The sequence below is a fragment of the Recurvomyces mirabilis genome (assembly GCF_035927965.1).
Source record: "Recurvomyces mirabilis strain CCFEE 5264 chromosome Unknown scaffold_22, whole genome shotgun sequence".
NCBI classification, from domain to species: domain Eukaryota; kingdom Fungi; phylum Ascomycota; class Dothideomycetes; order Mycosphaerellales; family Teratosphaeriaceae; genus Recurvomyces; species Recurvomyces mirabilis.
In genome coordinates this window covers 435,625-455,417 of record NW_027041956.1, presented here as the reverse complement: position 1 = coordinate 455,417, position 19,793 = coordinate 435,625, and the positions used below count along the sequence as shown (strand labels likewise).

The 19,793-nt window shown below is 52.0% G+C and overlaps 7 protein-coding genes across 7 annotated transcripts; 6 read left to right on the top strand and 1 right to left on the bottom strand.

Moving 5' to 3' along the window:
* Positions 1 to 1,121: 1,121 nt before the first annotated feature.
* LTS14_007872 (uncharacterized protein) lies at positions 1,122 to 2,489 on the top strand (the record flags this gene model as incomplete). The annotated part of the gene is made up of 2 exons (XM_064840561.1): positions 1,122 to 1,298; positions 1,362 to 2,489. 2 exons carry the CDS (start codon positions 1,122 to 1,124, stop codon positions 2,487 to 2,489), a joined length of 1,305 nt encoding a protein of 434 aa, XP_064692011.1.
* Positions 2,490 to 2,999: 510 nt separating this feature from the next.
* Positions 3,000 to 4,457, top strand: LTS14_007871 (uncharacterized protein; the record flags this gene model as incomplete). Its single annotated transcript, XM_064840560.1, has 1 exon — positions 3,000 to 4,457. One exon carries the CDS (start codon positions 3,000 to 3,002, stop codon positions 4,455 to 4,457), a length of 1,458 nt encoding a protein of 485 aa, XP_064692010.1.
* Positions 4,458 to 6,306: 1,849 nt separating this feature from the next.
* On the top strand, positions 6,307 to 11,380 carry LTS14_007870 (uncharacterized protein; the record flags this gene model as incomplete). Its single annotated transcript, XM_064840559.1, has 7 exons — positions 6,307 to 7,653; positions 7,740 to 8,386; positions 8,447 to 8,661; positions 8,712 to 9,590; positions 9,644 to 11,019; positions 11,100 to 11,185; positions 11,275 to 11,380. The coding sequence occupies 7 exons, from the start codon at positions 6,307 to 6,309 to the stop codon at positions 11,378 to 11,380; spliced, it is 4,656 nt and encodes a 1,551-aa protein (XP_064692009.1).
* Positions 11,381 to 11,505: 125 nt separating this feature from the next.
* Positions 11,506 to 12,155, bottom strand: LTS14_007869 (uncharacterized protein; the record flags this gene model as incomplete). The annotated part of the gene is made up of 2 exons (XM_064840558.1): positions 11,506 to 11,938; positions 12,001 to 12,155. 2 exons carry the CDS (start codon positions 12,153 to 12,155, stop codon positions 11,506 to 11,508), a joined length of 588 nt encoding a protein of 195 aa, XP_064692008.1.
* Positions 12,156 to 14,544: 2,389 nt separating this feature from the next.
* Positions 14,545 to 15,264, top strand: LTS14_007868 (uncharacterized protein; the record flags this gene model as incomplete). The annotated part of the gene is made up of 2 exons (XM_064840557.1): positions 14,545 to 14,702; positions 14,757 to 15,264. The coding sequence occupies 2 exons, from the start codon at positions 14,545 to 14,547 to the stop codon at positions 15,262 to 15,264; spliced, it is 666 nt and encodes a 221-aa protein (XP_064692007.1).
* A 2,787-nt stretch (positions 15,265 to 18,051) lies between these two features.
* Positions 18,052 to 18,602, top strand: FPS1_3 (glycerol channel; the record flags this gene model as incomplete). The annotated part of the gene is made up of 3 exons (XM_064840556.1): positions 18,052 to 18,275; positions 18,326 to 18,377; positions 18,432 to 18,602. The coding sequence occupies 3 exons, from the start codon at positions 18,052 to 18,054 to the stop codon at positions 18,600 to 18,602; spliced, it is 447 nt and encodes a 148-aa protein (XP_064692006.1).
* A 633-nt stretch (positions 18,603 to 19,235) lies between these two features.
* Positions 19,236 to 19,551, top strand: FPS1_2 (glycerol channel; the record flags this gene model as incomplete). The annotated part of the gene is made up of 2 exons (XM_064840555.1): positions 19,236 to 19,351; positions 19,425 to 19,551. 2 exons carry the CDS (start codon positions 19,236 to 19,238, stop codon positions 19,549 to 19,551), a joined length of 243 nt encoding a protein of 80 aa, XP_064692005.1.
* Between the last annotated feature and the right edge of the window lie 242 nt (positions 19,552 to 19,793).

The window sequence follows — 19,793 nt, the reverse complement described above, 5'->3', positions numbered from 1 at the left end:
CGCCGCCCAAGGTGCCACGAGAATCGAGGAGGAGAAGAGGTATGAAGAGACAGCGGGTGAAGTGCATGGCACATTGCGGAGTTCGGGGTCGAGATTAGGAGTTCGGCATTTCGGAGGTGCACTCTCTTCTGATCTCCATCGTGCATCCACTGTATATATATTGGGAGTGCGCATGCACACAGCTTTGTGCTCACACAGTCTCGAGTGACGCCCTGCTCAAAGCAGCTGTCGAAATTCCGAGGCTCACGACTGAGCCTCCTCGGGGATGCACGTCGATACACTACCCAGCGCTCTGCTGCAGTCGTCAGCATGGCTTAAGAACCAATTTACATTCACGACACTTTCTCCTGCTACAGCATTCAGATGGGATGATGTTAGAAGTCGATACACTTTTTTGCGGGAGAATAAGCTAATCGACCTCAAGGTCAAACCACAAAAATACTTTGCCTGGCAATCCTGCTACCAGGAATTCAAATGTGCTCGCCTACAAGTACCAATGGATTGGCAAGGTGGCTCCACCGAGGCGAACAGGACGGTAGAGATAGCAGTGATCAAGATCGAAGCTACTGTGCCAGTGACAGACCCAAGATATGGCGGTGCTGTGGTCCTGAACCCTGGTCCGTCCTTGGTCGCCAACTTACTATCGCAAAGCAGTGAGAGGTGCATGTAAAGCTGACTTCATCAGGTGGCCCTGGCGGCTCAGGTATCAGCCAGGTCCTCAAAGGAGGAAAGGACGTTCGTACCATTCTCTCCGCTGGCCCTGATGCGGAACAGTTTAGCGCAAAGGTATCATATGTCTCCACCCCGCCAAGCTCACCTTCGTCGAGCGCTGATACCGGCACAGCACTTCGATATTATTGGCTTCGATCCTCGAGGCATCAACAATACTCGACCACTAATCACATGCTTCCCAAACCGCATTGAAGCAGCAGTATATAGTCTCAAGGACACTGCCCACGGCTTTATTGGGAGTTCGGATACCTCTTTTGACAACGTCTGGGCCAGCAAGCGAGCAGTGGCAGATGGCTGTAGCAAGAGGATGGCCGAAGAAGTATTCTCAAACATTTTATACATGATGGCAAGCACTGGCTAATCAAAATTCGTAGGGCATCGCTAAGCACATGTCTACTGCCTCTGTGGCACGAGACATAGTGGAGATCTTCGAGAGACATGGCGAGTGGCGAGCAGAAGAAGCCAAGCGGCTATTGGATCTTGACCGTACCTCCACCACCGAGCAAAAGGAAGAAGTGATTGAACGCACAGCTTGGCACAAGGACATGGAGCTACTGCAGTACTGGGTAAGTGCGATAGATTGATCCGTCTGTGAGACATCGACGGGTTCAGACTGACATGTTTGGTAGGGCTTCTCGTACGGATCTGTCCTTGGGGCGACGCTTTCGACGATGTACGCCGACCGTATTCATAGAGCAGTACTTGATGGTGTAGCAGACAGTCATGACTACATGGCAGGTGGCTGGTCGACAAACCTGCGTGACACAGACACAACTCTTGTAAAGCTTGCGGACTACTGCTGGCAAGGTGGGAACGGCAATTGTCCCATATGGCATGAAGATGGGCCAGCTGTCATTGCAGCCAACATTATAAGCACCGTCCAGGACCTAAAGAACGATCCGATCGAGGTGCCAGAAGTGTCAGGTGCAGGTCCAGCAATTGTAACAGCTAATGATCTTGCTCGCTTGATTCGAGACATCGTCTACAACCCGCTCAAGTACTTTCCGCTTACAGCACATATCCTTCGTGACCTTGGCACGCGCAACGGCACCTCACTTGCAAATTGGGCCCGCGAGCAGCTTCCAGCCGGTCTAGGCGAGCCACTGAACAAGCAGTGCGAGCAAGGCGGGCCATACAGTCCTGCTTGCTTCGAGACCTCAACGCCCGGTGGCTCGATGAATTGGGACGGCACATATGCCATTGCGTGTAGTGACGGTCCAGGAGATCGACTCAATCAGTCGAAAGCAGAGTTCAAAGACTATGCCGACCGCATTACGGCGCAAAGTCGATTGATCGGAGCAGCTTGGGCGGCTATCCAGCTGCCTTGTACAGCATGGCACGCTCGTCCACACTGGAGGTACGAAGGCAATTTTCACAACACGACTGCGCATCCAATCCTATTCGCCGGCAACACGATCGACCCTGTCACACCGTTGTATAATGCATACCTAATGGCGTCTGGTTTCGAAGGAGCGGGCGTACTTCATCAGGACTCGGAAGGCCATTGCACTTACGGCAGCGTATCGATGTGCAGTGGAAGAGCTATCAGACAGTATTTCCAGACTGGCGAGTTGCCTGGAAAGGTTGGCGGTCTGAAGGACGAAGATTGGGATGGCTATGGTAAGCTTTGCGAGCCTGATCTTGTGCCACTGCAAGGCTATCGTGCAGATGAGCCAGTGTTTCCTAGGCCACCCAAAGGCGAGCAAGATACTGCTCTATGGCAGGCACTAGTGAGCCTCAACAGGGTATGGCCATAAACCGATACCAGATGTCGACTCCACACTCGGCTAAGCCACAACGATGGGCCGTTGTACCGACTGATGTTATAGCCAGCACATCATACAACGTGTGCTGCCAGCGTTTGCCCTGTAGGCAAGCTCGTATAATGGTGGCCTTTAGTAGCAAGAGGGTGCGAAAACACGATGCCAAGGTTAGAGTACAATGTATGGCACGTCGGAAATAAATTCTATGGGTCCCGAGCTCAGTGGTCGACCATTGAGACCAGCGCACACAAAAGAGCATCTGCCAACCACGATTTTCCAATCTGGAACAACTGATGTGTGATAACTCGAGTGTTCCAGTGTAGGATTTGTCCGAATGGCGGTGTCAACTGCGTCCACCGACATCGGCGAAGCAGCTCTATCTTACATTTATGTCCTGGATGTGTTGACGCCAGCAAAGACTACTGCGTTCCGACACTTCAGAAGTTGAAGGGAACTACAGCTAGGTCTTGGTCTGTAGAAGCTTACGACACGAAAACAATCAGCATGTCTCAGCGTATCATAGATCGATCCTCGATTGAGCCTCTGGACACCGTGAGCCAAATCTGGCAGCATCTTGGCTTGCCACAAAATGCACTGTCAGTACTTGAGTTGACGGGTCGTGGGTCAGGATATGTGTCCTCGTACAAAGTCGACCACCTAGCACAGGCATCTATTGCTCTGTCTGCTCTTTCTGCCGCACTCGTTGATAGCCTACGGAGGCCTGAGTCATCTCTTCCGAGGAAAGTGACAGTGCCATTGGAGCATGCCTGTATCGAGCTCAAGAGCGAGCGACTATACACTATAGCAGGATATGATGGTGGTCCTCTTCAGGCGCCAATCGGAGGACTACATCGTACTTCTGATGGCTATGTCCGCATCCATGATTCTTTCTCAAATCATCGTAATGGAACGCTGAAGCTACTCGGTCTCGAGAACACGGCGACCAGGGAACAAGTTGCTGAGCGAGTGGTTAAGTGGGCGAAGCTTGATCTCGAGCAATCAGCATACGAGAACAAGCTCGCCATTTATGCCCTGCGGTCGTACGGCGAGTGGGACTCGTTGCCTCAAGCCCAAGCATTACCTGATCTACCCATATCTGTCATCAGAATTGCGGGAGAAGGTCCAAAAGGGTTGCCAGCCCACATGCTCCGGAGCGATGACCGGTGCCTGCGAGGCCTTCGCGTGCTTGAACTAAGTCGGGTGCTCGCCGCACCTGTAGCTGGAAGAACACTTGCGGCTCATGGTGCGGATGTGCTTTGGGTGACTTCACCAACCTTGCCAGATCTTCCGGAGCTCGACAAGGATACCACGCGTGGGAAACGCACCATACAGCTTGACCTGCATAATGGAAAGGATTGCAACGAGCTGATGAAGCTGATCAAAGACTGCGACGTCTTTTTGCAATCGTACCGCCCCGAGTCTTTGTCATCAAGAGGCTTCGGGCCCGAGGCACTAGCCGCCATCAACCCAAGCATCATCTATGCGAGTCTTACTGCTTTCGGCACCTCAGGTCCATGGGCAGATCGTCGTGGTTTTGACAGCCTTGTCCAGACCTGCTCGGGCATGAATGTTTCAGAAGCCGAGCACTTTGGCCAAGGCGAGCATGCCAGACCCCTACCCGCTCAAGCTTTGGATCATGCAAGCGGATACTTCCTAGCCACTGGAATTGCATGTGCAGTGTATAAGAGGGCGAAGGAAGGCGGCAGCTGGCGTATAGATGTAAGTCTGGCAGGTACCATGCACTATCTCCGCAGTCTCGGACAGATCATGCCTAGCATACAGACGGGCGCCCACGGCATCCCACCCGATGACTCCGACGTGCCCGATATATACTTTGAGGAGCAGCAGTCTGGCTTTGGCAAGATGAGGGCTCTCCGCCATTCTGCCACAGTGGAGGGCGCGAAGCCTGGTTGGGACCATATGCCGAAGACTCTAGGAAGTGACGAGCCACGGTGGATGTGATCTGCAAAGGACGATTTCCAATATGTACGGCGTTGCGTCTTTGCTTGATGTTGCAGGTTCAAACGGCACGGCATACGGCCGTCTTCTATAAACCCGAAGCTAGTCTCGTGTCGCACAAATCATTGCTGGAGAGTTCCGTGGCGATTCGGGATGGGCAAGGAGCTTGGAGACGATCAGATGGCGGGCTGACTCACCACCCCTGAAGCTTCAGCAGAGGTTACAGATCGGACGACAGCTCATCAACATCCTCACGAGGTTGTATAGCGACCCATATGTATCCTTTTCAACCCCTGACGCAACCCTTGACGTTCATCTCGGTCGTTACCGGAAATAGCAGCCGCAGGCCTTACTGGTAAGCATATCCGTTGGAGACCAATCGAGCCAGTACGTAGCTGAACTCCAGGTCTACCTGCTCAGTTTCGTGGTGTGCAAATATAACATATCCAGGTGCGCGGCCACCGAGTAGTAGCTGCACGAACAATATCTTGACACTCGAGAGGTGGCAGGTCGATGATAGCTGCTGAAGCCAAATGAGCAAGCTCGTCCAAAGACTTCCAAAGTAGGTGTGTCAGGAACGGGGGCTAAGAGGTTGAGATGAGCATTATAGCTTACGAAGCTCTGGTCCTGTGCTGTGCCTCGCCAACTGACGTATGATATGTGGTGCACCGCACGCTGCTGGACATGCGTTCCCCAAGTGAACGACCGGCCTTGCGAATGTCATCGAGAGATAGAACAGTAATCCAATCGCGATGTTCCCGTGCAAGATCCATGTAAGATACATTCGGAGGGTCTGATGAACTGCCCATCGTTCACGTGTTTTTACCATGATTCAGTCCTTGCCTACTTTTATTAGCAAGCTAAATCACTCGTCTCGCTTCGCGCTCGCTTGTATATCGCTATCCCGATCCACGAAAGTTGCATTGGATGAGATCAAGTAAGATTACTCCCTGCAAGAAGCTGACGTGAACCGCTGAATGCAGATACGCTGAGACTACTCTGCTACAACACATCAGGATTTCGTATCATGCGGAATGCCCGAACACACTTCAGCAGCTCATGCCATGGTCAGCTCCATTGCGCTACACTCATACCCTTTCCGTGGGCAGCCATCCTGAAAGTTGGTACAGTCTTGCAGACGCTTCTCTTGGGACTTCTTATCGCTGGGAAGGGCGGATGGGGGTCGTCGGTTGAAATTGGAGCCAACACGTTGTCACAGTGGGTCCAGATCTTATGCACGTGCGATGGGACCCGCTAGCGTGAGATGGATCCCTGTTCCCTTAGATCCAAACGCTGAAGAACATACAAATTCACAGATCTGGTGTCTTCTTTGTCGGTGTTCAGAAGGCCGCCGTACTCACGGTCTGGACCTCAGCACACGGCGTAGCGGTATGCGTGTCACAAGGGATCCAATCTACATATAATATGTACTGCGGGATAGACCGCTAGCAGAGCAGTTATAGGCTAGGTTATTGGTCATCTTATCGACGGGAGATGCGCCGCATCACTTCCCGACGCCATCAAAGGCAAAGTGTCGGAAAGGCTGACAAGCCTGAAACTGTTCGCATTAGGCGAGAAGGGGCCATGTTTGGCATTCCACCACCCCATGGTACAGATCCTGCAGCCCCTGATATTGACCTCGCCTGCACATGAGGCTCCTCCGCTATATTATCGCTGTTGAAATACGCCTATCCACTCTCTCTTACATGGACTTCAGCAATCGCGAGCATCTGGAAAGCTGGAGGACGGTAAGCTTAAACGCCTGAGCGCGGTAGCTACCGCGCTCCGTACACGGCACCAAACGGACCACGGTCGCCAGCTCGACTCGCAAGAACCAGCAGATGCCGGAGACATGACCATAGAAACAGCCTACCGGGAGGACGACTCTGCTTCGATCAGCAGCGAGGGTCCTGCTGAGGGATGCGAAGACGATCGTTGCGGTGGCGCTCAACCACCAATTTGGCATTGCGTGGACTGCGATAGCTCGTATTGTAGCGACTGCTGGCCTCGTCAAGGACCTCATCGTCCGAAGAAGAAAGGTCGAGATGGTATGGTCCACCAAAAGGAAAACCCTTTTGTCGTCCGACGACTCAAAGCTATTCTCAACCCAACTAGGAAGGCCGAGGAGATCCAAAAATTGCACGAGCAGGATGCCTCAACGAAATGGTTCGGTGTGGCTCGGGATCTCACTGGAAGACCGAATTTCGAGGATTATGGCCGCTATGCCTCGCTGATGTCCACCATATCGCCCATCGGCGAAAACGGCATGACCAACCGTTACCCGCAGCTCGTTTCCTTCATCGGCGTAACCAATGCTGGCAAATCAACACTGATCAAGATGCTGGTCAATCATGATGCTGATAGTGTCAGTCTGGAAAACCGAGCGTTATTCCCGTCACCCGTTGTTGGTAGCGTTGTCAATGATACGCTACCCACGTCAGGAGACGTTCATTTGTATGCCGATCCGGCTACACATGCAGAGCAGCTGCCGATCCTGTACGCCGACTGCGAAGGTTTTGAGGGCGGCGAAAGGACACCACTTGGAGCCCGAGCAAGACGACGAGCTCGATCAGATCCTTCCAGTGAGAGTTCGGAGCGGCCCGGGAATGTGTACTCGAGATCGATAGAGTGGGCGAACACTGAAGAACAGCGACAGAGGGAGTACGCCGTGACGGCATTGTATCCGAGGTTACTTTACACATTCTCCGATTGTGTAGTCTTTGTTTTGCGAAATGCTAAGACTTTCCAGTCCGCTGTACTCACAAAGCTACTCGACTGGGGTGTGGCTGCGCTTGAGAAGTCAATCAATCAGCCAGCTCTACCTCACTGTATAGTCGCGCTTAATGGTACCGATCCTTCAGTGGATGAGCGTGAGTGGGACGTCGACTATGCTACACAGAGCCTGCTATCCTCTGTGAGAGGTGCCCTGGACTATGTCGAGGGTGTTCCTCGATTTCGAGAGCTCGCTGAGTACTGGAGATCTCTTGGCAAGCACATTTACACAGTGGAGGATTTGATCTTGCGGTACTATAGCTCATTCAAGGTCGTTCGAATACCTAGCAAGCCTCGATACATGACTATCAACGAGCAGATTGGCAAGCTCCATCAGATTATCAAGACGAACTGCGAGGATTCTTTCCGGACGAAGCGACGGGCAAGGATGTTGACGAATGCCGATGAGCTGAATGTCTATCTTCAAGTAAGTATCTCCCATCGCCGGCGTTTCTGCATGGCTTTCCCACATTATATCGCTACACTTCCACCGCATAAGCTGATATAGAGTAGAGCGGGTTTGACCATTTCACGACACATCTGAATGTCCCCTTCAACTTCATGCAAATATCACTCTTGCGAAATCCAATCACTAACGACTTCGGAGGCCACATACTCCAGCTATGCACCACGATCAGCTCTCAGCAGACCAAACACCAGCCCGGCAAAGTTGCAGTCATGTTTGAAAGGCTGAGCGTAATGCTAGCATCTTGCGTATTGCTGGACTGTGCACGCTTCCGGAAAGGTCGCGTGGATGAGCTGTTTGGCAATTACGAGAAGTTCTTCGATTATGCCATGTCGGAGTTTCTGGAGCTGCACTATCCTTGCTCGTATGTGAGCGCGGACGGGAGAAGGAAGTGTGTGCTTGTCAAAGCCCGACATCAACCTAAGGGCCATCAGGACAATGAAGGTATCATTGCCGCTGGTGATTATGAGGCGGCATTTGATGGTAACTTTTCGCCAACATGGAAGACTCAACTCAGAAGTGCCATCGAAGGTATACACAGGGACTTCTCGTATGAATTGGAGCAGCTGTCCCAAGTCGAAGACACACAAGCCATACCAGAGGAGAAGATAGCTTTAGTGCTGCATGAAGAGCATCTGAACCAATTCTTCGAGCTTGTCGGCCCAGCATCTTCCATCTGCAGTCATGCGACCTGGTAAGCATGATACGTGAACACAGGCGAGGACTCAGTTAAGCTGATTTGAGATATCCGCAGCTTCTGCTGCCTGATGGACGTACCAGAGCACCCACTACCTTGTGGACATGTGCTTTGCACAGCGTGTATCAAAGCTTACGGCAAGACTGCTCATAGCGCTGTGACACTGCCAAGCTGTCCGCTGCATCGAGCATCTACTAAGTGGGCGAAGCCAGCGATTATCAAGTTCAAGCCGCCTGGCGCAGGCGTCAGAGTTCTGTCACTGGACGGTGGTGGTATGTATTTAGATTTGAAAAGATGACAGGGTTCTGGCTAACGTACTTAGGTATTCGAGGAATCGTGCAACTCGAAGTACTCCGAGCTATCGAGCAGGCCATAGGCGGTTTCTTGCCAGTCCAGAACTTCTTCGATCTAATCGTGGGGACCGGCACTGGTGGCATGCTCGGCGCAGCGCTTGCGTATCGTGATCGGAATGTCGACTCTTGCATTGATATGTTCTGTGCACTTTCGAACCACGCTTTCACACCTCGTCTGAGAGGTGTGCCTATTATATCGAACATCGCGATGGCGTTTTCATCAGGACCAAAGTACAAAACGAAGCCACTCCACGGTGCTCTCAAGACAGCATTCGAAGACGATGCAGATATGTTTGGCTCAGCAACTCGATTCACTTCCGGCGTGCGAGTGGCATTGACCACGACTAGTGTCACTGGTAGGGAGACAATGTTAATTGCTAGCTATCGCCGACCTGAAGATCCGACGCCTGTGTACTCGTTTGAAAGGCCACATGAGCCAGATATGGAGCTCAAGGTGTGGGAAAGTGTGGCTGCGTCAATGGCAACACCAAGCTACTTTCGCCCCTTCAATCATCACGCCAAGACATATCTTGATGGTGGCTTGCGCTGCCCCAACCCATCCTTCATTGCGGACCGAGAACGGCGACTCATATGGCCTGATGTAGACGAGCCGGACTTGTTTTTGTCTTTGGGCACCGGACAAAACAGAATATCTGTGCTCGAGAAGTTGTCCTCCCGTCCGAAGAATGGAACCACGACCACACTTATACCACAGCCTGGGCAGACAGCACTTGAAGCCCGCAAAGCGTCAAGATGGCGATCCAAGCGTGTGGACGATGTTCTCGATGCGGAGATCGCGTGGGTGGATTTCCGCAACTACGCCGTACGAGAACGTTCCGAAGCCAAAGGTATGTATTGTGTACACAAATGAAACTCGAGCGGTACTGACCAAAGTGCGCAGGCCGCCGTTTTATCCGCTTCAATCCGGATCTAGACCGAGAGCCACCAGCACAAGACAGCAGGAACGACATCGAGGCATTGCAAGTCAACGTTCGAAGACGACTTCACACGCCTCACAGGATGGCAGCCCTGCGAAACGTCGCCCATCGACTAGTCGCCTCCTCGTTCTACCTGGAACTTCAGTCGAAGAATCTCGCAGAAAAGAGCGAACAGATCTGCATAGGCGCAATCAAGTGTCGATTCGATGACGGCAGCATGGAGATGTGTGCCCTTGGCAGAATCCTGGAACAGCGAAGAGTTGATGGCTTTGAGCCGTATTTCATGATCAGGCCGATCAACGAATCGGTGCACGACTCATTCATGGTACCGCTGACCATTGATGTGATTCGCGGTATGACGGACTCTGCGGTCTTCGGCCTGCCGAACATACACATACCGCTCCGAAATGCTTCAAGACAAACCGCCATCACGCTGTTCCTTACGGCTCATGATGGCCTTGAACCGGATGGCTTCCCAATAAGCGGCTTTCCTCGTGTACTCCTCGGGGAGCCTGCGAATGCACCGGCAAAGAGACAACCACGACAGAGTTTGGACCAGTCACGAAATCATCGCCGGGCTAAGACGATCGGTGACGAAGACGCTATATCTCTCAACGGTCCCTTTCCAGGAGGCTACGGGCGAGGAGATCACAGCGAGGACTCCTGGCAAGAGACACAAGCCAAGATGTCACCAGACATGAGCCAAGATGGCAGACTCAAGATGTCCTTGGCCGACCTGATCACACAGCACCAAAACACTGGCAGCAGCATAAAGCAGCGAACCAATCGATTCTGGACCTACATCGGCAACAACCACATGGCCACGCATCCAGAAATGTACACAGCGGACGAACTAGCCAAATATGCCGGCAACATGTCTGCGCGGCCTGCAGAACTGGACAACTCGACAAGTACCAGCTCCATCACCCAAAACGCTGCTGATCCATCCCAAGCGCTCAGTCCAGCCATGACAGATCACAGCTTCTATTCGACCGAGAGCGAGCCCCAGCAACAACGAGATTCCCACCAGCAGCAGAAAGTCGAAGTCCATGAACTCGAAGCACGGATCCGCGACCACACGACCCAGGCAGCTCAGACGAACGAACAACCGAAAGATTCAGCAAAGCATCCGGAACGATTCGGTAGCAGAGACTATCCACAATACACCTATACCGCGCCACTTCCCACACGCGACCATCGTCACGCCTTCAACCAAGCTACCCAGCACTCTGGAACTTTCTTGGTGGAACCGAGCCAAGACGAAGACGATGGAAGCCATTCGGCTTACAGTGGACAAGAAACAGAAGTCCATGTCGCAGCCGCTAGAACTGTCGTTCAGGTACGCACGAGCAGTTCCATGGACTCTTTCTTAGACTTGTACACCCGAGAAAGTGTGTACTAATACAGATCTTTGTACAGGTCCCACCACCTTATCCTGCTCATGATCGCGGCTTCGGACATAGCCCGCTCGAGACAGCTATTGAGACTAGTTTGCCCGATTCGCAGTAAGTCTCCACCTCCTCTTGATTGCCCCCATCAATCTGATCTGGTCCGATGGTCTAGGAGCGAGCTAGTGGTTGCTGACTCCTAGTAGGACTGTCTCGCAGCTTGACAAATGGTTGCAGGCGCAGCGGAGCACAGGGACTTTGCAGCGCAAGGCTGGCAGATTACGCATGGTGACAGAGGAGGAGGAGAGCTGATGGCTGGTCGATCTGTACGCCCTGTACTTCAAGCAAAAGCTGGCGTTCACTGGCAGCATGCTCGGTCGCCGGCGTCTGACTTCAGAGCCGAATTGTGTATCAATCAACGAGAACTAAGTCATCACCTAACCTCGCCTCTTCTCCTTCTTCCGATGCTCCGTCGTTACACTGTCCCGTCTACTCTTGACCTTCCTCTGCTCTGCCACAAGCGGAGCACCACCACCAGCGAAAGCCGGATACCTGATCACATCTTCGTGGTCCGCCGGGAACTCGATCTGCACAAGACCAAGAAAATAATCAAGGATAGCGGGGTACTCCATGCAGCTCCTGCGCCAATCCTCGTTGACACCAGCCTGGAAAGCCTCGTTGGCGTTCCGGATATGGTATTGTATTTCGCCGAGCTGTTGAGGCGTGATCGGCGGGCGGCCGTTATAAGTGATGTAGAGACCGTAACAGGGAAGGGTTTGAAGGAAGCCCAGTGTTCTTTGGTATCGGGAGTGTCGGCGTTGGTGGAATTTGGAGATGACGTTGTTTTTAGCGTGTTTGACGGCCCAGTCTCTGCGGTGGTGAGACTGCTTAGCCATATTACATTCGCTGTTGGAAAGTCTTGTCGACTATACCTGATTGCTTCTAATTGCGCCCATCGTCCCATCGCATGGTCGAGGGCTAGGGTCAGTCGCTCGCCTTCGTGTGGACATTCTGGAATGGGTGGAGCATTGCAGATGGCACAGTTGGCATCGACGCTCGAGGGGATCATCCCGGAAGGTGCAGCCATTTGATCTGTCTGCTAGGACTAGTGATACTCGAGTTCTCGATTTGCTGTACTGTGAGCCGGTTCGGATCATACCGCGCGCCTCAAAAGACGACATAGTGATATTGCGGTGAGCTCCATCAACTCGATGCGAACGCACGGTAGCAAGTGGCCACGAAGATGTATGAGGAGGTACAACAAAGCATTCCTACCTGACAGTCCAGTCTTTTCCACCATGCTCCGCTCACACTATGCGGAGCTACTGCAAATACTAGCACCTACGCAAGTGGTTCGCGTGTCGCCATATACGGCCATCGTCCCCGTCATTGGCGTGGCGGTTGATGGAGAGCTTGCATGATCTGTTTTGGACCGATTGGGTGGAACGTCCTGCATGCGCTGGCGGTTGATTGAGCAAGCTTTTCAGCTTTGGTTACGTTTCATCGCATCGTAGAATGTTGACAGTGCTCAAACATCGTCGGGGTGGTTATCGTGATGATTTGCAGCGATTAACAAGTCATGGTGAGGTTTTGAGAAGAATGGGAGCCTTGCGGAAGGGGTGTGTCACCATCGCCCTGCTGCGTCACCATGGCCTGTGCTCGGTTCGGAAATGTGCTACGACTTCTTCGGACTGTTTGGTTGCTTCCACTTCATCGACCGTCAACCATCCGACATCGACCATGGCTGATGATGTAAACTGACCAAATACGCTACATGTAGACGACCTCCTACGCGTCTTAAGAGGTACGCACGTTGATTTCTACCATACCATGTGCGTGGCTGCGTGTGCTACTGGACTGGAATGTCACACCAGTATCAGCTCTCGGTCATTTCTGATGCTCACACGTTACTTCGTAGGGCGATGAATACCCGGTCACCACCTACGAACAGACCTCAATGTAATCATCAATCATGGCTTTCGTCCACCGATCATTGCAACGAGCATTTGCGGGACTCAGGCTACACATTTCGCCTCAAGAAAGATGAGCATCCAACAAGGCCAAGAGCCACGCGACAATGCTCACAAGGTCATCATTGACGCTGTCTACACCTTTTCAAACCCCCAATTTGATACATTATTAAGCTGATCTTAGCTTTCCCACCGTCCTGACTGCCTGATCTGGTCAGAAAGATTTCAGGACAAACGTGACAAAATGCTAGCGCTGGGCCAACGCGCTTTCAAGAGCATATGACTGTCACATACACAGCTGCGTAGATTTTGAGCAACGTGAGTACACAACCATCTACCTCACGCCCATATCATCGAACCTGCAGTGTGGCAGCAATCCTTGCCCTGCTAGCGATTATCGCTCGTCGTCCTTCGCTGTACCTTGTACACGACTGTATATCTACTCCAAACAAGACTCAGCATATGCATCGTTGCGATCGGAGCCACATGCCACTGCCTGTACAGCGGTGAAGCCACTACCCAAGCAGTAAGCAACGACGACGAGCCCCCGACCAAATCCCACTTCTTCGAACCCTGCTACAAGCCACTGTACGCCCCTATCGACGACGATTGTATCATCTGCCGCGAGGAACCTGTCAGTCCCATACAAGTCCTGCCATGCGGCCACACATTCTGTCGCCGTCACATCAAGGGTGGGTTCAACGAAGGACATAACTCGCTGTCCGCAGCGCTTTCGCGTTCTGTTTGTCGACGAAGTCGATTTGATAGTCGACCTGATCCATCTCAACACAGCGCTTGCGCACCTCAACACGGGGATGGTCCCCATCGCACTCTTGTTCGCCACATCCATGAGCCGAACGATGGTGTTTCTGGCCACCGTCTGGATGCTTACTGCACTACGGGAAGCTCTGGACTCTCGAAGACTGAGGAAGCAGTATGGGGATCGAGGGTGGAGACAGGCGAAAGCTTACGATATCGAGGATGCGGACGAGAACGAGATTAGACTTGCCGTCGATTGTTTTGCTGCTGGGATGCACTTGTTGTGTTTTTGGACCATGGTTGGTTATGTATACTAGACGCAGCTGGACATGCAGGGATTCTATGCACTAGAAGGACTATGTCGCTATTTTATGGTTCGTCATGAAATCAGCACATGCGGCTAGATATAAGATGCTCTTACTCAAACGTCCCTACCCTTCGATAGATCGATCTCAAAATCGTAATGAAACAAAGATGTAGATTAGGTGTACCAGGCAAGATTCGACTTGGGTCTGCTGACTAATTCTGAAAATATGCTCGGCCTTTCACATTGGGCAGGTACACAAGATGGAAGTGAATGTAGGGTGGCTATTGGTCCATTTCTTGAGTCACAAACTATTGATAATGCTTGCTTTCCACCTTTCCCTATATTCACTGTCCTAGACTCAGCCTAAGACAGTTCACCGATCATCATCTTCCTCGCACATCGACAAGTCACCATACCTGGCACACGCAGAACAAGCAGACATGGCGGGCAAGAAGGCAACAGGCGACAACTCGAAGAAGGTCGCGGGGAATACGAAGAAGGCAGAGGCGGTGGCGAGCAAGAAGGCAGTATCGGATGCTAAGGTAGCTCAAGCAGAGGACGCAGAGTGGCAGAAAGGGTCGAAGGACAACAGCAAAGCGTGAGTGTGGAGGGAGCCGTTGCGATGGATGGACACTGCTGAAATGATTCATAGCGCCGCCGCGCAAGCCAAAGCAGAAGAAGCCGCTCGTAAGAAAGCAGAGAAGGAGGCCCTGCTCAAGGAAGAGGAGGCCTCTCTACCTAGTAAGCCCGCTAAAGGCAAAGCACCACCACCCAAGAAGTCTCGCGGCCTCGATCTCTCTGGCCTTGACGATCCTGCCACGTCCAAAGCACCCCTCTCCGCTCTCAACGCAACGGGCATCGACAATGCATTAGATGCACTCTCGCTTACCTCCGCCAACAACGACAAAATCGATCGTCACCCGGAACGTCGTTTCCCAGCTGCGTACAAGGCGTACGAGGAGCGGCGGCTTGAGGAGATGAAGGACGAAAAGGGTTTGCGTCGACAGCAGAAGATCGAACAGATCAGGAAGGAGTTTGAGAAGCATCCAGACAACCCATTTAATCAGGTGGCGGCAACGTACAATATGAGTAAGGAAGAGGTCAAGGCTTTGAAGGAGGGAGAGAAGGAAAGGAAGGAGGGGCTATTGACGGGAAGCTGAGAGAACGCCTTTCGACGGCACGCCACGCCAAGCCCACGACCGGTGATAAGCACCGCCACGATACTCCATGGGTACAGTTCGACCTCGCTTGCATAGAACCTGGACGTCGATCTAGGCATGAAGGGATGACCAAGAACCATCGTTTACAAACCTATGAATAGAACCAGCGACTCCTGGGCACGGCACCATGATGAATAAGATATCCGAACGAGACTCAAACAATCGAAACAACATCATTTGCTCGAATGCCGTGCCTCTGCAAGCCAGCCTTACCTAGATTTAAGCTTCTGTCAGGACCGAGTTCTTCTTTAGGCAAGTTGTGCTTCTTTCGCGTCGGCCTAAATAGTTGCGCATTTGTCGCCTGCAGCTTGGTACCATATCGTTGGGTCATCTCATCCGCTGAATGGTCTGTCAGTCTCACTTCTCCATGAGCCCACAACACAAGCTGGGGTTGCAGCATCTTCATGCACCTCAACACGTCTATATGCATAGTTCTGTGGTTCGGGTACGTACTTTCAGCTCAGCCAAAATGACTCGGCTGAATATCCCGTCCTTGTGTCACCTACTAAATCGCTGTGCTCGGTCACTGTTGCCACTCATATGCTCTGGACCTGATGGTGACATCAAAGTCATGCAATGACGAACAACATTGGACGGTCGACAGATGCTATGGAGTCCGAAAAATTGCTGACCTTGGACAGTGATCCCAAAGACGAAGCATGGCCACCATCTACTCGAGATACTGCCCAATCATGGAGTGGGAAACACGTTGTCATCTCAATCGCAGCCCATCTCCTTCTTATAGCAGTCTATACAGCTATCACAGCCGTACTACTGCATAGCTCTTACTTACGCGACACCTCATCGTTGAAAACATGGCATACACCAGCTCCATACTGTAAGTACTAGTACCTCTTCCTGGTAGAAGACTTTCAATGTTGCTCAACCCCCATAACTCGAGCATCACAAGCAGCACGATACAACAACGTCCTCCACTCGAATTGGAACGGCGATCCCTACGACCGAAGGTATCGAGGCAGTCCGAGTCCGGAGGTTGACGCTGCCTGGGATGAATTGTTGTCTCGTGAGTGGCCTCTTGATCAATCCATCCCAGCGAGAGAAGATTGACAGCAAGACGCCAACAGCATACAAACTTCGCATCACCGCGGACGAGATGGAGGGCTGAACAAGACTTCCTTCAAGCTCCAAGATCGTTCTGGAGACTATTATGGCTCTATGCTCATCTACCACCATCTGCACTGCCTGAAGATAGTCCGGCACTGGATGGCACCAGACTACTACGCCGACGAGATGCAACACGAGCAAATGATCGTTCTGCCCAGTCACATATTTCCAGACCACATTGAGCATTGCCTAGACATGCTGCGCCAATATCTCATGTGTCAGCCCTCCTCAGCGATCTGGACGTACGATTGGGACGAATCGAAGAATAAGGACAATCCTGCTGATGATCTGCATATTGAGCATCAATGTGTTGATTGGGAGATGCTAGATGGTTGGGCGAGGGAACGGGTGTTTGATATCGAGGATGGGTTGGTGTTGAGGCCTGACGGTAGGTCTTAGCCCGAGCAGCTTCTGTGACTGGACGGCATCACTAACCAGATCGTCTCTGTAGGCACGCCGTATCGTGGAAGCTCGTAGGAGACGCCTAAGCAGAGCCCATTCGCTGTGTGAGAAGCTCAGATGGATGACGGTCTCGTAGCGATCATTGATGCCACAGCGTACTGGGCAGGTTCGAAAGCGTGCGTTGAAACGCTTGTTTGACTGAAGCAACACAGCTTCATCTATTTTGCTGCTTCGTAGTACATCATCATATCATCAGCGGTAGACTTCAGACGTCCAGCACTGCAGCCGCTGATCTTCTCACTCAGATACAATCATACCGGTGTTGTCCGAACATCTGCCCAGGTCGAACCACATCCTGCCTCCCTCAGAACGTAGCGCAAACTCCGCAGATCATTAGCGATGCCAAAGCTCAAGGCTCAGAGGCTTTGAGACAGCTCTCAGTAGCGGATAGGACTGCTCCATGTGAGGACTATCTTGTATACATTCTACTTCGGACCTCGTCAATTAGACAACTTATAACTCACTCGTTGGTCTCATACAGCGTCTCCTTTCATGAAATGCTATTCCGAGGCTGTAGTGTATGTGCGATCCCTTCGATACCCAAAATGGCGTTCGAAAGAGAATGAAAAGTGGATATGCATTTCTCTGGACACGTCCTCTTTGCTATCACGGCTTCCTTCGACACTATTCGCATTCGTCCTTGTGAAAAGTCGGCCATCGAAGCTAATAACATCAAAGTCCACAATAGATGGGAAGTCTCTCCATCGGATCCACCTCCGCACTTCTCCACATGAATGTCTTAGGAGAATGTGGGGGTAGACTAGTTCTGTAGCACCACGTTGTGTACGTACCCTTTCTGACACCTTTGCCGCGCTTCTAACTCAAAGCTAGCTATACGCGGCTGACGCTGCGTCACCTCACAGCTATCATCGCGGTTTAAGCACAATATCTCTCCGGCTCTGCTCAGCTGGACCAACGAGGCGGTCATGCCAAAGAACCCCGCAGTAAGAGCTCCTTGAGCATTGGGGTCTTCGAAGGGTGGAAGGAAGTATCACTAGACGTTTTCTGTGCTCAACTACGCCTCCAACCTCAATCTTCAAACCTGTTCCTGCAAGACTTTGACTTTATCTCCTGCGTCTGCTAGTAGACTTAGCTGGCTTGACGGAATATAGACAACCAGCAGCTCGCCAACCAGTGTCGATGGACGGATCGTCGGGAAAGTCACACAAGGAGGACCCATTGGCCATCCGTAACCTGCCGATGGGCGAAACTTCATACCATGAACATGCTCCGCAGTCTCCTGGTCTATCGAGCAGGTTGACTAAGACAACTTCCGATCTGGCACACACTAGGCAGTGGCTAGGACTACACCCATCGGCACCAGTGGAAGAGGAGCACGATTACGCTGAGCATTCTAAGCTGTGGTCAGTCAAGCCTTGTAGTGATGCTTGTACCATCCACTAATGTGTTACAGGTGGAGCAAAATCAGGATAGCACTGAAGGAGCCGTTTGCTGAATTCTTTGGCGTGGGTTTGGTTTCGTGCTATCTGTCCTCCTGTATGCTGACTATCAATATATAGACGTTCATCCTCGTACTTTTTGGTGACGGCTCGGTGGCCCAAGTCCTTCTCAGCACGGGCCAAGCATCAGCACCAGGCGGCAACGGCTTTGGCAATTACCAGAGCATCAACTGGGGCTGGGGTCTCGGTGTGATGCTTGGAATATATGTAGCTGGCGACAGCGGGTACTAGCATCCAGGACTGACTAATATCCTTGCAACCTGGATCAACAAGCTGACCCTCAATTCCTAGGGCGTACCTGAAGTTAGTAGTGTCGTCTACCTCCCCAACAGCATGTCTCTAACCTGTTTCGTGTTATACAGTCCCGCCATTACCCTCACTAGCTGTGGTGAGTAGCCTTGCGAACACTACGTCCAGATTGTGGTGTGCTAACATGGTTTCAGTAAGTCGACACGTCTTAGAGCCTGAACGATGCGACTCGTCCTGTCAACGGCACTTCATGTTCTTCCCACATACTATCCGATACCGATGATGGTGGGTTCGCTGACGAATCCTCTCGTGATCTAAGGTCCTTCGCAAGCTCCCCTGGCGACGCTTTCCAATCTATCTCCTCGCCCAGTTCCTTGGTGGCTTCTGTGCAGCAGGCGTGATCTACCTCAATTACATCAATGAGATAAACGCAATAGAGGGCCACAACATCCGGACAGTGCCTCCTTCGAAGACTGCTACGGCAGGGATCTTCTGCGTAAGGGGCGTGAAGCGATCATGTAGTAACGTTGACTGACTGTCCCGCAGACATATCCTCAGCCGGCATTGACCAAGGCCAGCCAGTTCTTCTCAGAATTCCTAGCGAGCTCGATCTTGATGTTCGTCATCTTCGCTCTAAAAGACGACAGCAACAAGGGCAGCTTCAGTGCCAGCGGCGCTTGGTTTCCGCTTGCGTTGTTTTTCTTGATCTTCGGCATTGGTGCTTGCTTCGGGTAAGCAACCGATAGCTGACAGCGTTGCAGTACTCCTGGGACCTTTGCTGATTCCTCATTCGGTAATTCGCAGCTACGAGACCGGCTATGCGATCAATCTTGCTCGAGACTTTGGGCCACGATTGATGTCGTACGCTGTTGGTTATGGCCATGAGGTCTGGAGCGCTGGCAATTATTATTTCTGGGTAGGTCGTGTCTAGTGGAAGCTTGGCTTTCTGCTCACAACCTCTACAGGTCCCGATGGTAGCACCCTTCATAGGCTGCTTATTCGGTGGCATCCTGTAAGCAAGCAAATCTGCAGTTCCGGAAATGAGGCAAGCACGAGTTCTGACTATAAAGCTTAGATACGATGTCTTCATTTTCACTGGTCCAAGCCCGATCAATACGCCTTGGTTCGGACTTGCAGAGCTTGTCAACCCACGGAGGGCAGTCCTGGTTCGTA